Here is a 23460-nt window from a genome sequence, read left to right as displayed (position 1 = left end):
CTCCAAAGTGAACTTTGTGTGTTGTGGGGGTACTGGACAGAGACTTGGAAGCTGAGGTGCTTCCCTTATGAACAAAATTTGGGCCAGGAGGCTCAAAACATGCTTTCTAGCTTTGGAAGCCATTTGAATTCTGTAAGCCAACCACTTCAAGACAGTGAAGCCTTATTAAACACAGGTAAATCAGTGTCCATCCATCCCCATCAAGCACAGAGAGGCAATATTTAAGATATATCCTTCTCTGCTTATCATAGAATACAGAACTACCTCTGTTCTACATTTATAAACTTCTACATGTCAGCCTTGTAAGACTGTTATTTTTGCCAGCTTTGTTTTAACCACTTACACTGATACTGTTATTAAAAAAGTCTTCAGTTTGCTTCAGCAGGAAATAAGAGACCAAACCAGCAGGCTTTATTTAAAAAATTGAAGAAGCATTCTTGTAATTCAAAGCTTCCTACTACTATTTATTCCCTTCACACTTGCAATTTCTTTGACGTGGTATAGCAAGATGACTAATGGGGGTTGAAGACACCAACTTGGGGAATGCTTCCCAGAACCATTCCTCATGCATGGCTATTTGGAGCCAACACCATCTAATTCAAATATTAATTTAAAGCTGCATCTATGACTATGTATTCCACAATACTACACAAGATATTAATTCCAGTGGATCAGTTTGTTTATTTTCATGTCATGTAAGATTAACAATGCCATTAGGACCATATTGGCCTTACAGATGTCTTATCAGAGTTCTTGGTGTTAGAACAGCCCAACCTTGGAAAGACCTTATCAAAACATCCTTGCTGTCCAGTCTAGGCACATTCCAGTCCAACAAAATACTGCAAAGTTTCACTCCTGAAACAAATACTGCCTTCTGGGTCAAAAGCACTAACTTCTGCTTTCACCTCTGTTATACCAACTAACAAAGTTGACAGAAATCTGTTTCCACCATTACAGTCAACAAAATCTTCATACATTCAGTACAGAACTTTGTCTCTTTTCGGTTTTGGGGTGGCCTTTGTTTCGCCTGCAAAGAGAATTCACATGCAGAAAGCCATTCCTTGTTCTCATACACAGCTCTCTATTCACTGTAATTCAGAATTCCTGTCTGTATTATAAATTATGAACTTGTTCCAATTTTTGGTTTAGATCTTTCTCTCATACTTCTTTTCTCTACCATCTCTCCTCATCTAACTTTTAACATTTCTTTATAAAGTCTGGGCACTGCTACTACATGTCTCTTCTACAGCTCATGCTATTTAGAACATTGTTCTTGTATCTTTTTCATCTTTGTGATTCTTCACTTAATTGCAAGTTTCAGCATACTCATTTTCACTGGTGATTTTTCCCTCAGGTCTCTCTTCCTCTCACCTAACATACATTATTTATGTTTTAGGATCTAGGCAAATGAAATTGTGCCAAGTATGTCTTATTGTGCTACAGCTAGTTCTTAATTCATTTTAAGTCTATTCTGCTATTGCAAAGTGTTTCGGGTTTTACCTCTAGGCCATATACTCTCTTTTACACGTGTACCACACACAAAAGTCATCACATCTCATGTAGGATTTGAACGCATCTTAGCTAAAATAGTTTTGGCACTAACAGTACTATAAATTACTGGACAGCTACAGAGATATACGTAGTCTAGAAATGTTCAATTAACAGCAGTAGAGAGGCCAACCAACAAAGCACAGTACCTGTTCTTATAGGTCAACTTCACAATTCTTGTGCCACCTTCATATTTCCCAGGATGCAGTTCTTTTAAGGCTTGTTCCCATTTAGAAATGACATCACAGATCTTTAAAAAATATCATAGAGAGAGGAGAGACAAACTGAGGTGAAATGTATAGTCAAGTCTTGAGGGGAAAATAAGTGAAAAAAGTAGTATGGAACACAGAAGATAAAGAAACAGACTGGATCAGCATAAACACAGCCAAAAGCAACAAAACAATTCCTTTTTCTATTACACAGTATGTAAAAATTAAAGCGTTCCAACTGAAAACTCGAGCTCTAATCTGCAGGGGGACATGTGTAAGCACATTGTGGTCTAGTAGCAACTCTTTGGCTATGTCTATGTTAGCAAGTAGCAAAGCCCAGGAGGAGCAGATCTGCACAGTGAAACACCTGTTCCTAAGACTCTATGCCCACACTATAGGAGTTTCAAAGGGTTTTCCTTTGGACTAAGCTTTACTCTAATCGAATGGCCTGAAAGCCCACTACTATGTTGGAACATGTCTTTCAGTTCATGTTTCATGTAAAAAGAATCCATTTCATGCTCTCTAAGGTTGCTCCTTAATGTGAATCAAAGCATGGTTAATAGGAATGATTGGTAGGTTTGCTTCAGAAATGCCCTCCTGAGCCAAACTAAAGCACTAACGTATCCTCTGAATAGCAATTATCTACATGCATGGCTAAACCAAACTCTTGGATGTGAATGTCCAAACTTTGGGAACGTTTGGTCCTAGATTCCAACTTTGTAACTCAGACATATTTTTAGTAATAGCATGGTTAGTTTCTTTGGTTCCACTCAGCTCCTCTTGGTTATTCCAGTCCTTTTACAAGTGGTCTAATAAAGGCCCCTGCTTCTCTTTTGATAGCATCTCAATGAAAAGGAATGTGAACATAAGAAGCCACATGAAATACATAATCAGATATCCTAATCCTCTCTTAAGAAGCTATTGAGGTTGCCTTGACAAGTGAATAATAACCAGTTAATAACCAGTAAAAGTGATGCCTTTGATTGTCTCAAGCTCCTTTGTTTAATATCTCATCTCTCCAAATGGTGGTTCAATTACCAGCAAAGCTCCAGATTATCTGATCTGTATCAAGCCATGAAAGCGAAGTATGTAATTTGGCACTGTCTGTGGTAGTTTCCTCTTCAAACCATCTAATTTAAAGTTATTGGTATCTTCTCCCTCTGTTGCCCAATGGGAAATTTTATGCTGCGTAAAACTGAATGTTTATGTTCCTTACAGGTATTGGGGCCTCTTCAAAGTTGCCACTACCACTATTCCTCTATCAATGCTGTACAACAAATTATTCTCCCAGATTTGTACCAAAATCTGATGTGTCTCATTCATGGCTGCTAGCCTGCTCACTTAAGGCAGTCATCCAGCTGCAGCATGGGTAAAAATCTCCATATGAAAGACACAGATGTTAATACTTTATCTGCTTTCCTTTTCCCTTGATCTGAGGCACTCCTCTCTTTTTTTAAAGTGAAGGCATACTCAGTAGAGCTTTCTCCCCTAAGTACACTCTCATCAACAATGAAAGCCAAAGTTATCTGGAGATAGCAAGGAGAGATGCTTCATAATCTGATAGATGGGATTTATATAGACATGCCAAGAGACTCATAGCCTAGTATAAATTTGTCTCAATTAGGACTGTCACATTTGATGTTAGTTGTGATATCTGATCATGCTAGCTAGCTCAGTCATGTTTTAATTTTGTAGTTGAGACAAATTAACTCAGATTTTAGCACATATTACATTCTAAAGACTTTAAAAATTGACCAATTTATCACCTACTAAAACAGAATGTGCTTTGTCTTAACTAGTATCTCAGAGTAGACTGAGCTAATCAGAGAATGATAGAATCATTTAGGTTGGAAAAGACCTTTAAGATCATGGAGTCCAACCATTAACCTAGCACTGCCAAGTCCACCACTGAACCATGTCCCTAAGTGCCACATCTACACATCTTTTAAATACCTCCAGGGATGGTGACTCCACCACTTCCCTGGGCAGCCTGTTCCAGTGCTTGACAACTCTTTTGGTGAAGGAATTTTTCCCAATATCCAATCTAAACCTCCCCTGGTGCAATTTGAGTCAGTTTCCTCTCATCCTATTGCTTGTTACTTGGGAGAAGAGACTGACACCCACCTCGCTACAACCTCCTTTCAGGTTGTAGAGAGCGATAAGGTCTCCCCTGAGCCTCCTTTTCTCCCGGCTAAACAACCCCAGTTCCCTCAGCTGCTCCTCACAGGACTTGTGCTCTAGACCTTTCACTAGCTTTGTTGCTCTTCTTTGGACATGCTCCAGCACCTGAACATCCTTCTTGTAGTGAGGGGCCCAAAACTGAACACAGTATTCGAGGTGCAGCCTCAACAGTGCTGAGTACAGGGGGACGATCACTTCCCTAGTCCTGCTGACCACACTATTTCTGATACAGGCTAGGATGCTGTTGGCCTTCTTGGCCACCTGGACACACTGCTGGCTCATATTCAGCCACTGACCAGCACCCCCAGGTCCTTTTCCGCGAGGCAGCTTTCCAGTCACTCTTCTCCAAGCCTACAGCATTGCATGGGGTTGTTGTGACCCAAGTGCAGGAATTAATATCTCATCTCTGAATACTAATCTAGATAGACAATACCCAAGTGTATTTGATCTTGAAGCTTTAAGAAAAATTTATTAGCCATTTAACAGCTCTTCAAAGATGTATGCTGAATGTAGCAGAGGGAAAAAGATACCTTCATGTTGCCCTGCAGACAATGTTCTAAATTCCTCCCAGAAGGATCATCTGTGAACAGAGAAAATCCTACGTGGGATGGCTTCCTCATTCCTGTCTCCTGGTTCAGTCGCTGGATGAATTCATCAACTGTTGAGGAACCATCAAAACCTACAACCTGCAATGAAAAAGGAGTTAATTGAGGATAACTGGGTATCATAACTAATGAAGCCTGGTTTCCTACAGACTGGTGTCTCAGGACTGACTGCCAGCTCCAGTGTCAGCACCTGATATTGTCTCCCTTCACACTGTGTTCTTTCTCATACCGAGACACTTATGACATCCCTCCCTTTTCCCCAGCTACCTTTTCTTCTTAAGACCTGTAGAGCTGGGGCTGGATTCCTTTCATTTTTTTAGGAAAAATGGCAAGGAGGAGAAATAGTGTCTACCTCCTAATAATCTGATACGTATAAACACCATGGTGCAACGCCCACACACAAAGGAGGCAGGTTTATGGTGCAGTCCTCTAGTGCCCAGAAGAAAGGGAGCTGTGGTGGCTCACCTGGTAGGTTCCGTTCACGAAGTGCACTGGGATGCTGAAGGGGAGTGAGTGGTGGTAGGGATTTCTCAGCAGGATGGACACAATCTCCATCCGGGAGGGCTTGGCTTCCCGCTCACCAGTCTGCACAGTGCGGTCTACTGATCTCTGGCAGTAGATGGCATACTTCCCTATTTCACTCCTGGGTGAAGAGATGGAGGTAAGTCACAAACATACTTCAAATGCCAGTCCTCTTCCATTTCCCATGCCATGACAAAGCATTCCTCCCTCAGGCTTTTGCTCAAGCAAAGATACATCTCTGTGCAGATACCGTAGTTCATCTCAACAGACTAACAGCTCAAGTGAAAAGCTACAACACAAACCTGAGCTCCAAGAATCTGTAAAATTAAGGTAGACAATGGACTCTCTGGGAAGGGCAAGACCATTCCCTGCTCCTAGATGGACTGGACGTAGTATAGGAATAACCTCTTCTGTACCCTGTTGCCATCATAGTATCCATTAAACCAAGACTAGTTCACCCTCAAACTCGCTGTCATGCCAGCAGAATTTAGTAACTATCATGTCAAGTCCTGATAAGTATTAATAGTAAGTTGTAATGCATTAGTCTCACAGGATTATGTAAGTTGTGTTTATCAACTCACATGGTTATACAAATTCTAAGTTTCCATGTATTAACCCTATCTGCCAATCAAGAGACTCGACAGAGATTCAAAGCAGGCTCAGATTTGTTGATAGTTCAATACAGTATAGGACAGTTACTAATATGATCAGTTTACTGTCTACTGAAGAGAGTGCTCCACTGAACAGCACCAAAAGGACGCAAGTGTCTCTAAAGCCAGGCAGGAACAGTCAGTTACACCTTTTGCAAAAATGTTAAGAATGCATGTACTGAATAAGTTATGAAATTGAAGGATTTATATGGATTTATAACTGTGCTATCACTTTGCAGGGGAAACTAATTCCATTCAAGATGCCTTCAGGAGCTCAGTACCTGATTAAATCTCCAGTTAAATCCCTGCAAGCAACATGGAAGTCAGGAGCTCTGGCTTTTCACTGTAGCAATATATTGCTCACCTCCCCAGTAATGCATCTGAACAATTTTCAAATAGGGAATCTTGCTTCAAGGAGAAGTTGTTGTGTCTGGCTTCCAAATGATCCTGAGTCCTGCATCTTCTAACCTAGAACTGTGCCCCACTTTTCTTCCTCTCTTAGAGATTGGTTATACACTCTAAGGTCACCTTTCATGAAAAACAATACCTGGAATAAAGATTTAGTGGAAATCTAGACCATAGGCATTATGCAGTGTAAACATCCTAGTGTCTTGTTTGCTGTATGAAACAGGGAAGGCAAATCTATTTAACTGGTCAAAAAACAGCTGTATCCACTCCATCTAAAGAGACATAAGTATTCCTAAAGCTAGGCAGAAGGAGCTAAGCTCAGTCCCATTTAGCAACTGCTCTAAATCTAACCTAAACTACAGATGAATATAAGCACAGTTTGCTGTAACTTCTGTATGTTTTTTCTAGCCCTAATAATTGTTTCATAGCTGGATTGTATCAATACATTTCCTCTTTGCTTCTGCTTAAAGTTTATTTGTTGATAAAGGTACTTTTAGGCTAAGAACCTGGCAAACAGTCAGCATAGTAGTGCTTGAAACTGATGGATTAAAACAGTTTCACAGAGCCCAGCACATCCTTATGAAATTCAATAGTCCCTAACAGTAGAGCAGCTCCCTACTGAGTTGGATGGGCCAGTTTGGGAGCTGATAATGCACGTTTGAAGAGATGGTTTCTAGTACTAGCCAGAAGATCCCTAATATGTTGCCTTAGCCAATGAAGAGAGAGCCTGAACATCGAGTAGTGCCCAATATCTCATTTTTGCTTCTGAGAAGAAATAGCAAATGTGAGGCAGCATATAAGAAAATTAAAAAACCAAACTTGATAGGAGGAGTACACAGATTTCCTTTGCAATACCAGGAGACTTTCAGCTTGAGTTCCAAGGCAGACTTAGGCTGAGTATTTGAATATGAATATTTGTTTGAAATGAAGCCACTGTTCTACTTACATCTTAGCAACAGTATAGTGTTGCAACAGACAACTAGACATCCCTAGCTGTGACCTCCCCCCCCAAGGACAGTGAGATATGCTGAACACCAGATCACCATGGAAACAAACAAAAAGCACAGCATGAACACTGGAGAACAACTTATTGCCGTTACAGTAGATCTTGCATTGTTTTCTTATAGGGGAAAGTGTTACACACCAAAGAGGTAACAGAAAACAGTACTAGCATATTTCAGGTTTGTTAGTTTTTCCTAACTTCTTACGGTTCCTTGAGATGTTCTCTGCCTCACCTTTGTTCTGTCAGTATGCCTGCTAACCTGACAGCAGAAAGTAATCACCTAAAATTCTAATAATTCTTTCTAAATAATTACTTTGGTCTGTCTTTCTATCAATAAAAGAAAGTAGCTCCATTGGCAAAAAACTCCCTCTGTAGCTCCAGTTATATCTGCAAGGAGTTCTTTTGCTAGTATAGGTCACTCTGTTTTGTGAACTAGCTTAATCTAAGTGACTAATGTGAATGACTGAAGGGGGGACATCTTGATACCATTGGGAACCTTCCGCCCACTCCCTCAACTTCTTCTTGCAAGTGCAAGTTACAAAATTGCTTCCATCTTTATCGGCAGTAGATGCGAAAGGCAGTCAGCTTAACAGAAGAAAAAGCTGTTGCAGTCTTTACCTTGGGTCTGCATGTCGCTGCAAGTGCTGTTTGATGTACCAGAGGAAGTGATGTTGAGGCAGGAATAGAGGAGCACACAAAGCCAGGAGTTGCCAGCACTGTGAACATAAAACTGGACATCATTCTTGTTCTGTACTTCCTGCCTGTTGTCTTTCACAGAATACTGCGACCAAAATGTTGGATGGTGACTAGTGCTTTTGGGAGTGACCATTTTTATACATGTAGTTCAAGATCCTTCAAAGGAAAGTGATGGTCAGAAGACAGACTGCTCTTCAATAGCTCAACCTGGAGTCTAAGAAGAGGTGTTCTAAATGACTGGTCACTTTTGAAAATCTTGACTAGTGTAACCAGAGCTGAGTGAGTGATTAAGACTTAATACTTTTTCCTATTTGTAACTGCAAATCATAACAAAGAATACACTGGGGAATTTTGTTTCCAATTAGAACCATTATTCTTCAACCAGATTTTATTTTCTCATTTGAGCTGGGAATATAATCAAGTATGTACATTCATGCTGTAACTTATTTATTTGATTTACCCAGTAATTATAGTGCAAAAATCAGATTTCATGCTTAATAGTAATATTCATTATTTGCATGCTGTTGATTAACTAAAATGGAAAACAAAATTAATACCATGTGACAATTATAGCTAGCCAACATGAGCTATGAATTTTGATTCTGAATATGGTCTGAATAGACCATTTGCAACTGGTGAATGGTTAAATTCAAACTAAAAATTATTTTGCAAGCAGTTACATTCTCAATGTTTTTCTTTGCACATCAGTGCCGAGACTCTCTTTCCTCCACCATGCCTTTAGCATTTGCACAATTTTATGAGAACTGGTCCCATTGCTAATTATTAAAAACATGGAATTAAATAGAAAGTATTTGCAGAGGGGATGTGACAAACGAGGAACTGACCTGAATGACTGACTGGTTCTGGGGTTGTCGGCAGCTGGTCTGTTTAACAAGCTGACAGTAAATTTCATTCTGCAGCTCAGTATGTGTCAAGCAGACCTGCAGTGCTGTCTGGGCAAGTGACACGTGGTAATCAATAGAGGGTGCCTCCACAGGGACATTGATGAACAACTGACAGGACTGTAAAAGACTGGAAGTTAGTCAATGCCATGAATACAGCGACTCTTCTCTGGTACTTCCCAGGCCAGGTTCCCCAGATGTGTTACAGACAATAAATGAATTCTTCTAAATAACCTTGAGAGGAGGGAGGAGAATAAATACTTAATTCCTATCCCTGTTTTGTTGTGACAACTGCGAAATTCACTCAACCTCCCCCAGCCTGAGGAGCTCACAAGTCAGCAAGAGAATTGAGGGGAAAATGTGCTTCCTGCCTTCCATGCCTGTGCTTTACCTTGCTAAGACTGTCCAGGCTTACTGCTGATCTTACACTTGTAGAGTGCAAGAATCAAATCTCCAATGGCTTCACCATTGGTCTTACTGACAACTGAGTTTACCAGTAAATTGTTTCTGTTCCTTCAATCCAACTATTGGAGAGGAAGAGGAAGACAAGGCTAACTTTGAAGTGTAAAGCCTGTGAGGGACATTGCTCCTAAATCCAGATTCCCTACAAGGAAAAGTTAAACTTCCAGAGAACGAATGACACATAATATCCAACTGTCCTTTTGTAATTAAATGACCCAGCAGGCCTGTCTAAAGCAACCAATGGTGACAGTACACGTTGTGACAAACCACATGACCAAACCCTGTTGTTGCCCCAACAAAAGAGCAAAATAACTGAAAACCATGCAATGTCCCTTTAAATACCTTAAAAAGTTTCAGAGCTTCAGTCTGTAGAGCCTCTGATGGCAGGGTGGTGAGGGATGCATGCAACCCATCTTTACTGTAGCACAACATAGGATGTTTCCACAGAGGAGAATCTGAGGTAGCAGATGGGCAAAAACATACAGTGTCAGAAAAAAGATAACATTGTCCATGTTGAAAAGGAACCTTACTGAAATGGCAAAGCTCCGGAGGCAGCAGCACTGCACTAGGCCACATTTATCTTTGGTGCCACTTCACTGACTTCTGCAAAGCCTGCCATGAACAAGGAGTCACCAGCAGCATTAGCCATCAGCAGAAAGTATTGCCATCCTCAATCCTGCTATGTCAGAGCTTCTCATCAGCTGGATTCTGGTGAGAAACTGCTCAGTTGTGTGTTCAAACAAAAGACACAAACTCTGCCAGGGCAGCCGCCTGCAATGGGGGTCTTTGTTAGTGCAAGTCACTATTCAACAGTAAGCAAGGTTCACATATAGGTCTAGGAATATGTGAGTGTGCAGGAAAAGAGTATTAAGTACGAATGCATATGTTAATACACATTTGAGAACACGGTGCATAAAAATACATGAATGAGCAAGTATGAAAGATGAGGAGGAACAGATGAGCATGGATGTATGTGTGAGGGTTTATACAGGCAGACAGAGGAAAAGATGTGAAGGCAAGTGTGTGTGAGTATTTAGAGGCGAGAGCACGTGTCTGTATGGTCAAGATTCCCAGGAAAGGAAAATCAGGACCAACAATAACAAGAAAAATCAAAGCTCCAGTTCTTTAATTTAATTTGAATTAGTGTTACAGACATTTCAGATACTTTGATAAATGATGTAACAATGTGATGGACTTGTCCAGTTTCACTACAATGCCTGTATCATCTCTGCAGACGTTAATGTGGAACTAGGGGAGAAGGACACTATATCGTATGCTGTTCTACTGAGAATCCCCTTCCCTCACCTTTGGCTGGATTAAAACTGGGAATTGAAATTACCCTTCCTTATGCTTTGCTACCACGGAAAAGAGTTTGTGGTTTCTACTTACTAGGGTCTCCCTCTGCGTCCAATAGTTTTCCAATGAGTTGTTCATATGATGTGCCCACTTTGGCATTACTGCTACCAGCTGCAACGGTCAGATGGTACAGCCAGGTATTCTAGGCATAAGGGTGAGAACAGTATGGGTCAGTTCAGACCTTGTTTTCTACCAACAGGTTCAGTCTGTGTGCCCCATTTGTTCACTGATCCCAAAAAAGACTCTTGTTCTCCAAAAAGACTGCCTTTTATACCTTCTCCTGTTTGGTGCGAATAAGTAAGTATGTGGGACTCTGGTCCTGTGGGTGAATCACCAACGTACAGTGGGATGAAAGAAGTCCTCCACCAGTGGCTTCATAATCTTCATCAGAGTCACAGGAACGGTCTACTTCTTCCACTTTGGACTCACGGATAGGCAGATGCCCTAGGGGACACTATAAGGAGGGGAAGCAAGTTATAGAAGTGTAGCTAATCTCCCACTATGGACAGGGAACACTGGGAAAGAAAACCCAGGTCAAAACATTAGCAGTTCTGTAAAATGTAAGGAATAAACTATAATTCACTAACTAATGTAATTATATAATCTTGCATTTCTATAGAATCTTTTCTCTTTCATCAACTAAAGTACTTACAAACTGTGTTACTACTTTTATTATTTTTCTTGGGAGAGCATCTACAGGTCAGCATGAGAATATGCAAATAAAAAGATGGTCTTTCCCATAAGGTACTGTTTTCTTCCCATTACACTTGTCAGTTGTGTTTACGTCATTGGTTCTGCAAGGCAGGATGTGTTTTCTGATGGTCAGTTGCTCAGTATCTTAAGCCACTGTTTTCCAAACCTGGTCAGACTTTCTACTTGCTACTGGAAAATAAGTACTTTTAAAATTACATAAATAGGTAGATTCGGACAAACAGAGGATATCTGCTGTGCTAACTCTGGAGGTCAATCCCAAGTATGAGTCACAAGATTACTTCATATCCTGAAACTTGGTTTCAACATCACCAAGACAAAGTAATGGACCATTGGGCCAAGCTTCCAGAAATGGAAACACGTTACACTGATTAAATGACCTCCCTCTTCCTATATTGTTGTTGCTACTTATTTTTGTGACAGTATGCAGAATATATCAGCTGCTGTATAAAAGTCTGCTCTAAAGGCTTCACAAGACCAAATGGAGAAAGCAAGAAACAAGATATACAGTGATCTGAGAAAGAGAGTCACTCCCCTTTTAAGTCTTTTGTCATTTTAGCTTTAAAAAAAAAAAAAAAAAAAAAATCAGAGAAAATACTGATTCTCTTTGTGGAGCAGATGCTGTTAGAAGAGGAGAAGTATAACCAAGGAAGAGCTTGAAGCATGAGACACAGAAGCAGTAAAAGAAAAGAAAGCTTCATGAGAAATGGGAAAGGAGGGTTGAGGAACAAAAGGGGAAAAGGAATTACCTTATCTTCATGATTTCGATAGTAGTAGAAAGTTTTTCCAATCAGTGCACACCAGACCAGCTTAGAGTGACCATGCTTGACCTGTAAGGAGGGCAAATACATGTTTTTAACATCAACAGTGTTTTCTTGCTGGAACAATTTTCTAGGATTTCAACTTTCAATTCAACTCTCCCTTAAAACCTTGCAGTTCTATGCTAACTGGAGCTCCTCTCAAAACATACAGAGCACCACTTCCAAAAGCAGAAAAGTACATCCCACCTAAGTAGATGGGACATAGGTGCTTATGGAAATGGGTCTAAGGTTTTGTGCAGTATTTTACTCATTCATAACAAGCCATCATTTCTTTATCCTGAAATACAATATTAAGAATAAACTTTTTAAGATTATAAAAACAAATCATTTAATCTCAGCAGGAAAAGACCAGTCAACATGTAGTCTAGGGAGCTGTTTCCTATTGCAGATAAACAAGCTTTGCATGCAGGTTGTCTTTAGCCATCTTTAGATGTTGACAAGAATTATATTAAAAAATTCATAGTAACTTGCTATGCAAAACTGACCTATGGAAATGGCATAAAGCATAAGAATTTTCAGCCATTGTACATTGCACTAATGCACCTGCAGTCTGTTATGATGGAAATAAATGCTAACCTAGAACCGTACAAGCCATTTCTGTGAAATTCTCCTATATCACCAAGTTAAGATCAATTAAATGTGACATTTAACAGCGTTTCCTATTGTTTTTTCTTTTACTATGACATGCTGTGAATTCCGTTGAAGAAAAGCATACATAAGCTAGATAGTTGTTATAACTTACTATTTGACAAAGTCAGTATCTCTCAGTAGCCCTGTTTGTCCCATTCCTTATCATTTATACAAATGTTCCTCTCAAATACAGATACCTACTGCTACTTTTCTTTCTTTCCCCACTCTTCTAGGCAGTATTAAAATACTAATTTCTTGCTGACATTTACTATGCAAACCAAGAAGCTGGTACACAGTCAATACTGAGCTAAACTGAATAAAGTAAGAAATAGTATTCTACCTTGGTGAGCCAACCTTTCACGGTAGGTTTAGCATCACTGTGAGGAACACCAACAGGACCGGTCACTTGCACTCTCAGGATACTCTGTAGGACATGAATCCATTCCTCCAGGATGTTGGGAGAGTCTGCTGTCAGGAAGTAGGTTCTCTTTTCTGTCACGAGCTGGAAGGAAAAGGAGTGCAGAAGTATAAATCTGCATGCCTACAAATCTTTTCTTCAGCTGCTGAGTTTCATTATCCCATACAGATTTTTTGGGGGTGGTTCAGGAGGGATTTTTGGGGGGTAAGAAAAAAGGTGCTAACCGTCAAAGACCAAGTGAAAGAACTGAAACTCAGATGAATCAAATTCTCATGAGCTCTCTGCTGTTTCTGTTAGGTATTGTGGCTTTGTGTCCTCTCTCATCGTTTCTTGTTTCTCAGTGCTGCTGCTAATTTTTCTTTTTAAAGGTGACTACATAAATGGTTTTTTTTCTTGGCATTCTGCCTTCAATAGGTTGTGACTCTGAGAGGAAAGATGCTATGAATTTAATAGTATTAAGCCTTAGCAACTTCAGTTCCATAAGGGCAGAAGGTAGCTAACAGGTCAGGCCACGTGCCTTCAGAGTATGAGAGAAACTTTAATGCCACCTTTATAATCAAGTCCTCTAACAATAATGACTTAAAACTGAACCCTGCGATGGGCTAATTTCTAATATTTCAGAAGTTGAATTCTAATAGGAATCCAACACTTCAGATGTTTCTTCAGACCCTCCAGATGTGTAAAGTCAGGATAGAGATCTTGTGAGAGGAGTGTTTCAGAAAGAGGAGATCCTAGGTACTATCAGGTTTTAATTGTTGTAAGAATCACTTTTCCCCACAAATTTCAAGCTCTCAGTCCTAACTGCAAAAAAGGAAAGTGCTATGGTGTAAAACAAAACAAAAATAAAGGAGAATCACTTTCAATCTCAAAAAGCTGTATTTGGGTTACAGTTTAGGTCTTTCCCCATTATTTATTAAACTAACTGCCTGGATTGTGCCAGGAAACACAGGGGACAGATAAAGTTAGCTCACATCAATTGAGACATACAGTACCACTCAACCTGAAGTAAGTGCTCTCTCACCCAGCCACCGAGTGTGTGGTTATCTTCAGGATGAAAAAGCAACGCTTACCTGGAATGTTTGGGACCCTTCACCTCTGACAATTTGGCACGAAGAATTCAGTTCCATCTGCCCTTGTGGTTTGCGGATAACGTCACTCTGAGGAAAGAAAGGCAAGCAACTTTTTCAGTAGGAAAAAGAAACTCAGATGGGTCTTGGAGTACTTAAATACAGCATAATATGCATGTGCAGGTTGGAGTCTGCATTCAGGAGCTGGAAAGGACAGCTGACGGTTGCCAGGCTGAATGTGAGACCGCGTGATCCCATTGCAATGATGAAGCAAAAGTCTCCTCAATAGTGGCAGACACTATAACAAGGGTAATGGCAACAAGTACGGTCTTACGAAGTTCAGATTGGACATTAGGAAAAAAAGAAAACCCAAACCCAAACAACCAATCCTTTCTCACTGGGAAGGCAATACAACACCGAACAGGTACCCAGATAGTGGCTGAATTTCCACCTTTGGAATTTTTCAAGATTCAGCTAGACAAAGCCATGAGTGTCTGGTGACAGTCTGTCTTCAATGTATCAGTTGGACTAGGGTCTTCCAGAAGTCCCTTCCAACCAACAGTCTAAATTCTGCATATTTATGAAATTATTTTTTATATGTATGTATATAATATATATGTATAATTTGCTTGTGAATTCTGACGGATAAACATAGTATCAGACATAAATATGCATTGTGCCCTAAGGTATATTTTTGTCTTGTCAGAATATGACAACAACTGAAAAAATAAAAAAATTGAAAATAAATCTTCTCAATATTCCTGACTTGTAAGCAAAGATGTGTATATACACAGAAATACTGTGTAATTATGCAGGTATGGAGGAAATTGCTGTGTCCAGAAGAAAAAAATATGGAAGGTGAATATCCCTAAATATAATTCTCTGTAATGTAGCTAAGTACAGCAGAATAACCAAGGCCAACAATAAATGTATTTTATTGTATATACAAATTTTGAGTGCATACCACTAGAATTTTTGAAATAGTGTAACTTCATTTGAAACAGTTGTGAGTTATAAAAAAATATTTGGAAAGCTTTGAATGCACAAACATGCGCTCTCAATATTGTTTCATTGGTCATTGTAAGACAGGATTTTGCATGAAAGCTTATTTTCAATTTTACCCTAGTTTTCTAATGCTTCCATGTCCGTGTAGGAGGGTGCAAAATGAAAGAATCCAGCTTTCTTTCCCCTGAAAATCGTAGTTTTCCTCAGAGCCCCATATACTGACTGATGAGTATGTATCTGTGCCCTCCTGGTATTGTAATTTATTTTTCCTTTATTTTCATCTTAAACATGACCAAAGCTGGGCCATGGTATGCCTTCTGCTTTTCATCGTGTACAAAGTTAACTAGTAGGCATCAAGCTTCTGTCCTTGTGAACAACCTTTCATCTCCTGGAAACTGCTACCACAAGGAGCTTCCCTGCCTACGCGGAGACCCATGGTTGAACCTGAGGGTCAGACATAAAGCTCTTTGGCAGGACATTTTGGGGGAAGCTTGCCCATGGCTGCCCACTCTGCCTGTGGTATCAGCCTGGAACTGGTTCTGCAGACAGCCTTCCCCTGTGCCTCCACACAGGAGTAAATGTATCCCAGTGACTCACCGGAGACTTGTAGTACATGATTTGTCTGTTTCTTAGAACAAACCATCGTCTCTTCCACATCTTCACCTGGCTGCCCATTTTCAGCAAGTAACCTGATTTCTCCACGGGTTCCTAGAGGGCAAAAAGCAAAGGGGAGAGGAGGTTATCTTGCACCTCTCAAAATACAAATGAAAGAGTACTGAAATCAAGCTCAGACATTTGCTGCATCTCCATCATTTTCTGCTTTACTCTACCTAATGCGAGTAGCAGCCATCCAAGGTCTCTGCTCAACTTGGAGAGAGTCCTAGACTATCTGTGTAGCTGCAAATACCACATTGCGTTGTTTTACTAAAGAATGCATCTGAAGATCATTTCGCTGATTGTTTGATGCACTGAGAACTTGTCTTCCTACCATAGCCGTGATTTTCCAAATAAAAGTGAAGGCTGGCTCTAAGCCATGATTAGACTCCTGTTCCTTGTCTGCTTGATCTCTTGCTTTCAAGAGTACAGAATTTAATGCTGCCCATGTTTAAGTGTTTTTCCCTAGGCCAAAATATTCTATCCTTTCTCCCTCCTTCCTCTGAATTTCCAAACTTTTTTGTCACAAAAGCGTAAGGCCATCATTAAAGTAGAATACAAGTACAGGAAACCAGTACAGGTCACCAGGAACAAATATAGCCCTTGGTGCTTATACTTTTATCTAACCACGTAACAGAAATTGCACCACCTTCTAAAGCATCAGATAGTCTCTTTTGATACAAACCAGCTGGATCAACAGCCCAGTCTGTTAGAGCATCACTTTGCAGAAGATAACTCAATATATTGTAGTTACGCTTTTTCACTTTCAAGGCCAAGGCTCTGTTTGCATCCCTTCACAACCGTGAGGCAGCAAGACTTACGGTGCAGATTCCACCATCAGTGGAATAGGAAGATGTTCGCTGTAGCTTATGTTCTGGTTCTGAATAGTCACCATCCAAGGAGTAGGCATCAGGAGGGATGGCATAGTCACTCTCGGAGCTCAGTGAGGACATAGATACACCTGTTCAAAATAAAGGAAAGAATGAGAATCATGGCTAGACAGAAGCATGCACTGAATATTGCACACTCTGAAAAAGTTTCTGAGTTCACTATTAAGGCTTTTTTGTTCAAGAGGAACAGATCAGATCAGACTTTGGAAATTCAAACTCCACTAACCAAACTTCTAAGACCTTTTTTTTTTTTTCCTAGGAAGACAAGTAGTGAGAGTGAATTTTGGATACCAACAGTGAAATAAATTTGTTGCTGAATAAACAGAGATTAAAATAATATTAAAAAAAAAAATCAGACTTGTTATCTAAGGCACAGACATGCTGTTTTCAGCTTGGAAACATCCATTATAAAGCCTCAAGCTCCTCTCATTCAAAGTAAAGAAAAGGCTCCCTCACCAGCAATCGGGTTTTACTTTCTGTGAATCTTCCACTACTGGCCCAAATTACCTGATGCCTCTTAAAGATAGGAAAGGTTTGCTTACTGGTCAAGAAATTATCAGCCAGCGACAGAGACAAAAAACATTTTCTTTAACGTGTCAGTACTAGCTTGCTTACAAGCAGAAGTCACAGAAAAGGTATGGATGGCTTCACTGGATACGAGATGAATTTGGGAGATCAATCCTTCCCACAATCTTAGCTTAGCAATTGCCTAGATGGAAATCTACCAGCAGTAAAAAGCCATCTAAGAGGACAGGTTTCTGTTGAGTAGCTGTTGGTGTCTGCACACATTCTGGAAGAACTCCTTATTAGCATCACCAAGGCTGAGCATTTGCCTGTCACTGATGATGCTGTTCAGGACATCTTGCCCCACCAGTGAGGACAGAGTTCATGCTTCCCAGTAGCGGTACTCCCGCCTTACCTCTCTTCACTGCACGAGGGCTGCCTGGCATGCTAGCTTTCCTATTCTCAGATCCAGCAGTAGAAGTCCTGAAGCTGGCATGGGAGCCACAGTCATCATCAGAGCCTGAAGACTCATCTAAGAAAGGCACGTTGCTGATCTGTGTGGCTTTCTGGAAAACAGACCTGTATGGTCAGCGTGTGAGGGAAGAGTTTCCCCAGGACAGTCCCTGCTTAGTAAGGAGACAGAGCAATCAATGCAGGCCCTTCATTTTCACACTGCCTTGCCCACTACCGTGCCCAGGGCTACTCATTTCCTCCCTTTCTAGTCCGAGACCTTCCAAGCTGGACTCTCTAGTCTGATCTGTTTGGGTCTCCTCTGGTTACAACCTCCTACTGTTCCACAAGCCCTGTGCTTCTCCATAAGCTCTGAAAAGCCCTCTTCCATTTCATTCTCTAGGCTACACCCACTATCACCCTTAGGTTTCTACAGCCTCATAGTGCACACTGCAGCTTCCTGGACCAAAACTTGCTCCAATGTTCTGTATTCCTAAATATATTTATCATCTGCTACTCCTGCATTCTTTTGGCGTCCAGTACTTCCTGGCATTCTCTAATTTTCTTTCCTTCACTGCACAGCTTCATCCCCTCCTCTCTCAAATTACTAGCAGCCCTGGACCATGCTTTTCATAACAGGAAAAGTGAGGTAACTCCTTACCCCCTTCAGCGTAGTGTAGACTGGCACTGTGACATTTCTGTAGATGAGACAGGTAAATGGCCCAGATGTTGAACACGAGAAATTGGAAACTGGAAAAATTCAGAGAGAGCAAGAGAGCAAATAATACAAACTGGTGAAAAGGAGAAGGTGTTAATGGAGAGGTACATGTATGCACGTAAGAACTTATGTAGCCTCTTGGAACATCAAATAATGGAGGACTACCATCCTGGACAGTTTGGCCTCAGAAAGGCCAGGGGATATGTTATTAATTACATACAACTCCCAGAGACAGCTGCAATGCTCCCTCCATTTAGCCTGTAAGATATCTTACCCACCCTGTGCTCCCCATGGTACAATAGCAATCTGGTGCACCATGTCCAAACAGGTAAAAGCCATAACAGGGGAAGGTGATGGTGAATCACAAGACTAAAAGCAGGCCATAGACATGCAGAGGCAGAAGAGTGTCAGTGAAAGTGATGAAGGAGATAATGGAGTCCCCAAAGATGTCACTAAATGTAGGGGCTCAAACAGCCCAGCACCAACCATCCCTGAAATCAGAGGTATCCTCCTCCCTTCCTTCCTTTATCGTGGCTATCTGCAAAATCAAATTTACTTTGGAAACAACCAAGGAAATGAAGAAATGTGAACAGCCAGAAGCTCAGGTCCCACACTGTCACTGTAAACTCCCTCTAAGCATGAATCTTGTCTAGAACTTACAGCAGCTGGAAGTATCATTCACCACGGCCACTTCAGACAACCTCATGCCAGACTTGGCCACAGCGTAGATTCGACTCTCCTGGAACAATAATACCATGAACAGCAATGGTCAGACAAAAACATGATTCCTGCAAAAAGAAATGCTCATGTCACAGAATCACATCACAATCACGCCTTTGGGCGGGAAGGAGGGGCCCTCTAAGAAAGATTGCTCTGTTCCACCAGATGTTGCATGAATGACCATTAGTGGAAATGTGCATCTGAGTGTGATTCCCTGAATCACAGCAGACTTGGCTTATAAATGCTACAAAGATAATATCCACAGACTGGAACACCTACTTGCAGTTACCAATAAATTACTATATCTCAGCTTGGAAAAAGCTGGTTTTTCCACTTTATTAACAATGCATTCAAATGAATCAAGAACAGGCCTAAAACAGGACAATTTATTGAGGCACCACCTGCAAAGGATTCCCATTCTCTGATAAGGGAATGAAAGAAATGCCTGGAATGATCTCAGTAAGCCTATGTCTCAGTTATAACAACATATGGAGCTTTCAGTTCAAAGGATCTCCAAGTGCTTCACAAATTGATAAAAATTTTAAGGGGGGAACCCAAACCTGTAACTAAATGCAATGTTATGACTAAGACATCAACCAGTCTAAAATGGACAAAAATCAAAGCTAGGAATCCTCTTGCTGCTCCTTAAGGCATACAACCAATCACTATCAGATAATACACATAATACATATACATGTAAGTGCCTAAGACTGCACAGTCAAGTACACCAAAAAAAGAAATGACAGAATTAGTATTTTCTGTACATATATGCATTGTGATTTAGTCTCTAATGAAATATTATGTGCATTTTTTTTTCCCCGACACTTCCTATTCAGGGCATATAATGGACATCCCTCACTGATTAAGCTGCTACTTAATATTCTATTCATGCTTTAGTGCTTGATATGCTCAAATTTGCCCTACTTGGATACACTTACTTGACTCTGGTCTGAAAACAAAATAATGGATTTTTCATGTGGTGTTCCCGACTATAATACTGCAATGCTTCATAAACATTAATAAAAAAATTTACAGAAATTTTACAAAAACCCTGGGAGGGACATTGATGTGTGCTATCACTGTTTTCCAGAAGAGGAACTCAGACATAGGTTCTTTGAAGTATCCAATGTCTCTGGAGTACCCTTTTCAAGATGTCTAAGACCTGACTTCTTGAGAATTTAGCGTCATGTAACATCGTTTGTAATGAAAACAACTGAATACAGTTGCATCAGAGAAATGCTCAGCACTTCACCAATCAAATTTACTTGCCAAAGTCAACTTAGACATTCAGAAGGTGTATCTGGAGCAGATGATCACCTGTGAAAAATTTAGCTTAAGGGACTAGAAGAATCTTACATGGGAACTCTAGATCAGAGAAAGGAATAGTAGCCAATCTCTGAGACATATTTCCCTTCTTCCAAGTGAGTACACTGCTCATTACACTTTTCTGACTTCTGCAGCAAATAAAACAGACACCTTAAAAACTGCAGTTTCTTTTACTACACTATCCAGCTTCATCCGCAGCACAGTTCCATATTATGGACTGAATGAAAAGACATTTCTTTGCAAAAACAGCTGTGATTATACTAGGGTTTAAATCGGTATCATAAAGGACACAGCCAAAGATCACAAATAACGTGCAGTTTTCATAGAAAAAAAATTACAAAACATGAGGATTAACAATTGAGTGCTTGACTTTGCACCTTCAATAAACCACTTGTCTGCCTATGCCTTTAAAAAAGCAAACTGAAAATAATGGAATGATCTCTTTTGATACTACATTGATTTTCACAAGTTTCAGTTAGATTGCAACATTAACAAACAATCTAACCATCTGAACTAAGAAGTAACTGAGAATAATAATAACAAACTTCTCTCTCACGTGAAGTAAGCAATTGGACATGTATATTCACTTTACTGATGGTTTTCACAAAATTTTCCTGGGAGCAGAAGTATACCATGAGATAGGAATGCTGAGATCTAATCCATGTATCTATTCTAGTATTTACAGCTTTTTCTGACTCTGAAACTATTTGGTCTGGTCCATTCACTTGCATTTCTGACTCACTGTTCTATCTTAATCACATGAAAACAGAACTAAGGATTAACTTTTGATGACCCACAATGCAGCACCTCCTGACTTTCATTTTTATTCCTCTGTTTCTTGAGTACTATTTTCTTTCATGAGTTTTTTTTCTTATAAAGAGAAAAGAAGAAAAAAATTCTGAGTGGAACCAGCATGCCCCATGATCTGGAACTGTCAGACTAGGTGCTTCAGAAATGTGACCGATGTCCACAGGAAACAATTGCTTGAGACCAAGAGCTGTTGTAGCCTAACTACTGGGCACTACTCAGAGATAAGCAGCACTTCCCAGACTGTTGTCCTTGCATTTCTTACCCACGATGGGAATCTGTGCAGTGGTGGTGTGGGAGGTTTACCTCCTGGGTCAAGTACACCAGCTTCAGAACTCACAGCTTCTCTTTGCCTTGCAGATAAGTGGTTGCGTTCCTCACATGCTCCAGCTTCTTCCCTCACCAGACCACGTTCTGTCTCCATCGTCTCCAGTATCCCATCATCATCAATGTCTGTCTCCTTCACTTGCCCATGGCAGTTTGGAGAGTCTGTTATGGGCTGGAAGGTGCTAGCCTCTAAGCTCATTACACGATCGAAAGAATTAGCCCCTGGCTGTGGTTGGCTGTAATGTCTCTTGGCTAGTTGGATACTGTCTCTTGGCATATTGGGAGTTCGTATTTTTGGAAAGGTCATACTACTGCCAAGGCCGCATTCCCTCCCTGGACAGAAGGAATGTGCTGTAACAGCTGATGTTGACACAACCAGGGGTGGCTCAGCAGCCTGGGGATGGCCCTCAAGCATGCTCATTAGTTCTGCTGAGGAAGAGGAGTCCAGCCGGTGGGAGTGGAACCTGGCACTCAGATCATCAGAGAAGCGGGTGCCATCCAAAGCCACTTGTTGCAAGGTGCTCACAGTGCTATGGTTTCCTTCCAAAGATGACTGGAAAGTCAAAGCCTCAAGGATTCTTGTGGCCTCAGCTGGAGGGTCCAGTGATGTGGCATCAGAGTGCCCTAACCTGTGTTCAGAACTTACGACTGGGAATACATCTTTCTCTGTGGAGAGATTCCAGCTTGATGGGTCAGACATGAGCTTCAGCGTGCTCTGGGAAAGCAGAGATTTATCCTCTCCATCCTCAGAAAAGGTGTCACTGGCAAGGACTATGTTTGCTGTGGAGAGGACACATTTGGTAGGTCCTGTTTGGCACAGCTGTCTGAAACCAGGTGCAAGGAGCACAGATTTCTGGTCTATCTTCTCAGCAAAAGAGACCTGTGGTGCTCTGGCCTTCAGAGAATTACAGCTCCAAAGAGATTCAAAGGGAGGAATGGTGGTCATATCTACAATGGAGAACATATGGTTAGGGCATTCAAATGCTTTACTATCTAAAATGTTACTTGCTAGTATAAGTTGTTCATGTCAGTTGTATTTCAATAGCACCCTGGCCTGGTTAGGACTATATAGAATGGAAAGGAGATGGCTGGGCACAGCTGTAACAGAAGCACTATATATTTATAATTGGGAATAGTACAGAAAAAAAATACTAAATGAATAATCGCTGTTTCTTACAGAAGTGGAAATAAGGGGTGCCTAATGAAATTATCAGGCAAAGTGTTTGGAATTTACAGAAGGAAGGGGTTTTTTTTCAGACAAAAAAGGAAATAGAATGATGCAGTGTCCAAAAGATAGGCCAGAAAAAGTAATTTATCAGTGGTGCAAATAACAGTTTAGACAGAAGTTCTGGCCTAGGAAAGTCCTAAAACACTGAAAGCAGAAGCTAGAAGGGTACACAGAGAGAAGGACAGCTCTAGTTGCAATATTTTCTACACTCTTTCCTGAAACATCCACAGCCAACCAGCAGACAGGATACTGGTCTAGGCAAGCTTTCAGCCTAACTCACAATATAGCACTTTTTACTCCTACCTATCCACTATTATGTCTCTTCTCTTAAAACAGCCATGAGAAGGAAGTGCACCTATCCACGCAATACTTTGTCAAAAACCATCTAAGTGCCCAGAACACCATGTAGCATGGCTTTTGACTTCAATGGACCTACAGTGATTTAAGCTATCAAATAAGGTGGTATAGTTCCTCCCATTCCTAGGGGCTAGATGAGGCTTCCAGCATATGTATGGAGACCTTCTTAACCATCACACTAATCAGTGAGGTTAATCTCTTTTCAAGAATTTCCCTAGAGCTTTTTGCTATCCTTTTGTGCTATATGACCCAAGCAGTGCTTTTTGTCAGCAAGTTTTATAAGTT

General features: G+C 40.7%; 1 protein-coding gene across 2 annotated transcripts in view; it reads right to left on the bottom strand.

Annotated features, from left to right (window-relative positions):
* Positions 1-23460, bottom strand: part of PLEKHH1 (pleckstrin homology, MyTH4 and FERM domain containing H1) — a 49736-nt gene that overhangs the window by 5408 nt on the left and 20868 nt on the right. For both annotated transcript variants that reach the window (XM_052782394.1, XM_052782393.1), the window contains exons 7-23: positions 21529-22538; positions 19071-19149; positions 18354-18442; positions 17658-17808; positions 16670-16809; positions 15792-15902; positions 14193-14279; positions 13045-13206; positions 12003-12083; positions 10817-10996; positions 10576-10684; positions 9529-9641; positions 8668-8844; positions 7745-7842; positions 5009-5186; positions 4469-4624; positions 1698-1798 (exon numbers count right to left, since the gene is read on the bottom strand). In XM_052782394.1, the coding sequence (XP_052638354.1) occupies positions 1698-1798; positions 4469-4624; positions 5009-5186; positions 7745-7842; positions 8668-8844; positions 9529-9641; positions 10576-10684; positions 10817-10996; positions 12003-12083; positions 13045-13206; positions 14193-14279; positions 15792-15902; positions 16670-16809; positions 17658-17808; positions 18354-18442; positions 19071-19149; positions 21529-22538 (3022 nt within the window). The remainder of the gene's footprint in view (positions 1-1697; positions 1799-4468; positions 4625-5008; positions 5187-7744; positions 7843-8667; positions 8845-9528; positions 9642-10575; positions 10685-10816; positions 10997-12002; positions 12084-13044; positions 13207-14192; positions 14280-15791; positions 15903-16669; positions 16810-17657; positions 17809-18353; positions 18443-19070; positions 19150-21528; positions 22539-23460) is intronic.

Source organism: Harpia harpyja, chromosome 3 (genome assembly GCF_026419915.1).
Source record: "Harpia harpyja isolate bHarHar1 chromosome 3, bHarHar1 primary haplotype, whole genome shotgun sequence".
NCBI classification, from domain to species: domain Eukaryota; kingdom Metazoa; phylum Chordata; class Aves; order Accipitriformes; family Accipitridae; genus Harpia; species Harpia harpyja.
The sequence above is the reverse complement of the archived record's forward strand: the minus strand, read 5'-3'. Positions and strand labels throughout refer to the sequence as shown.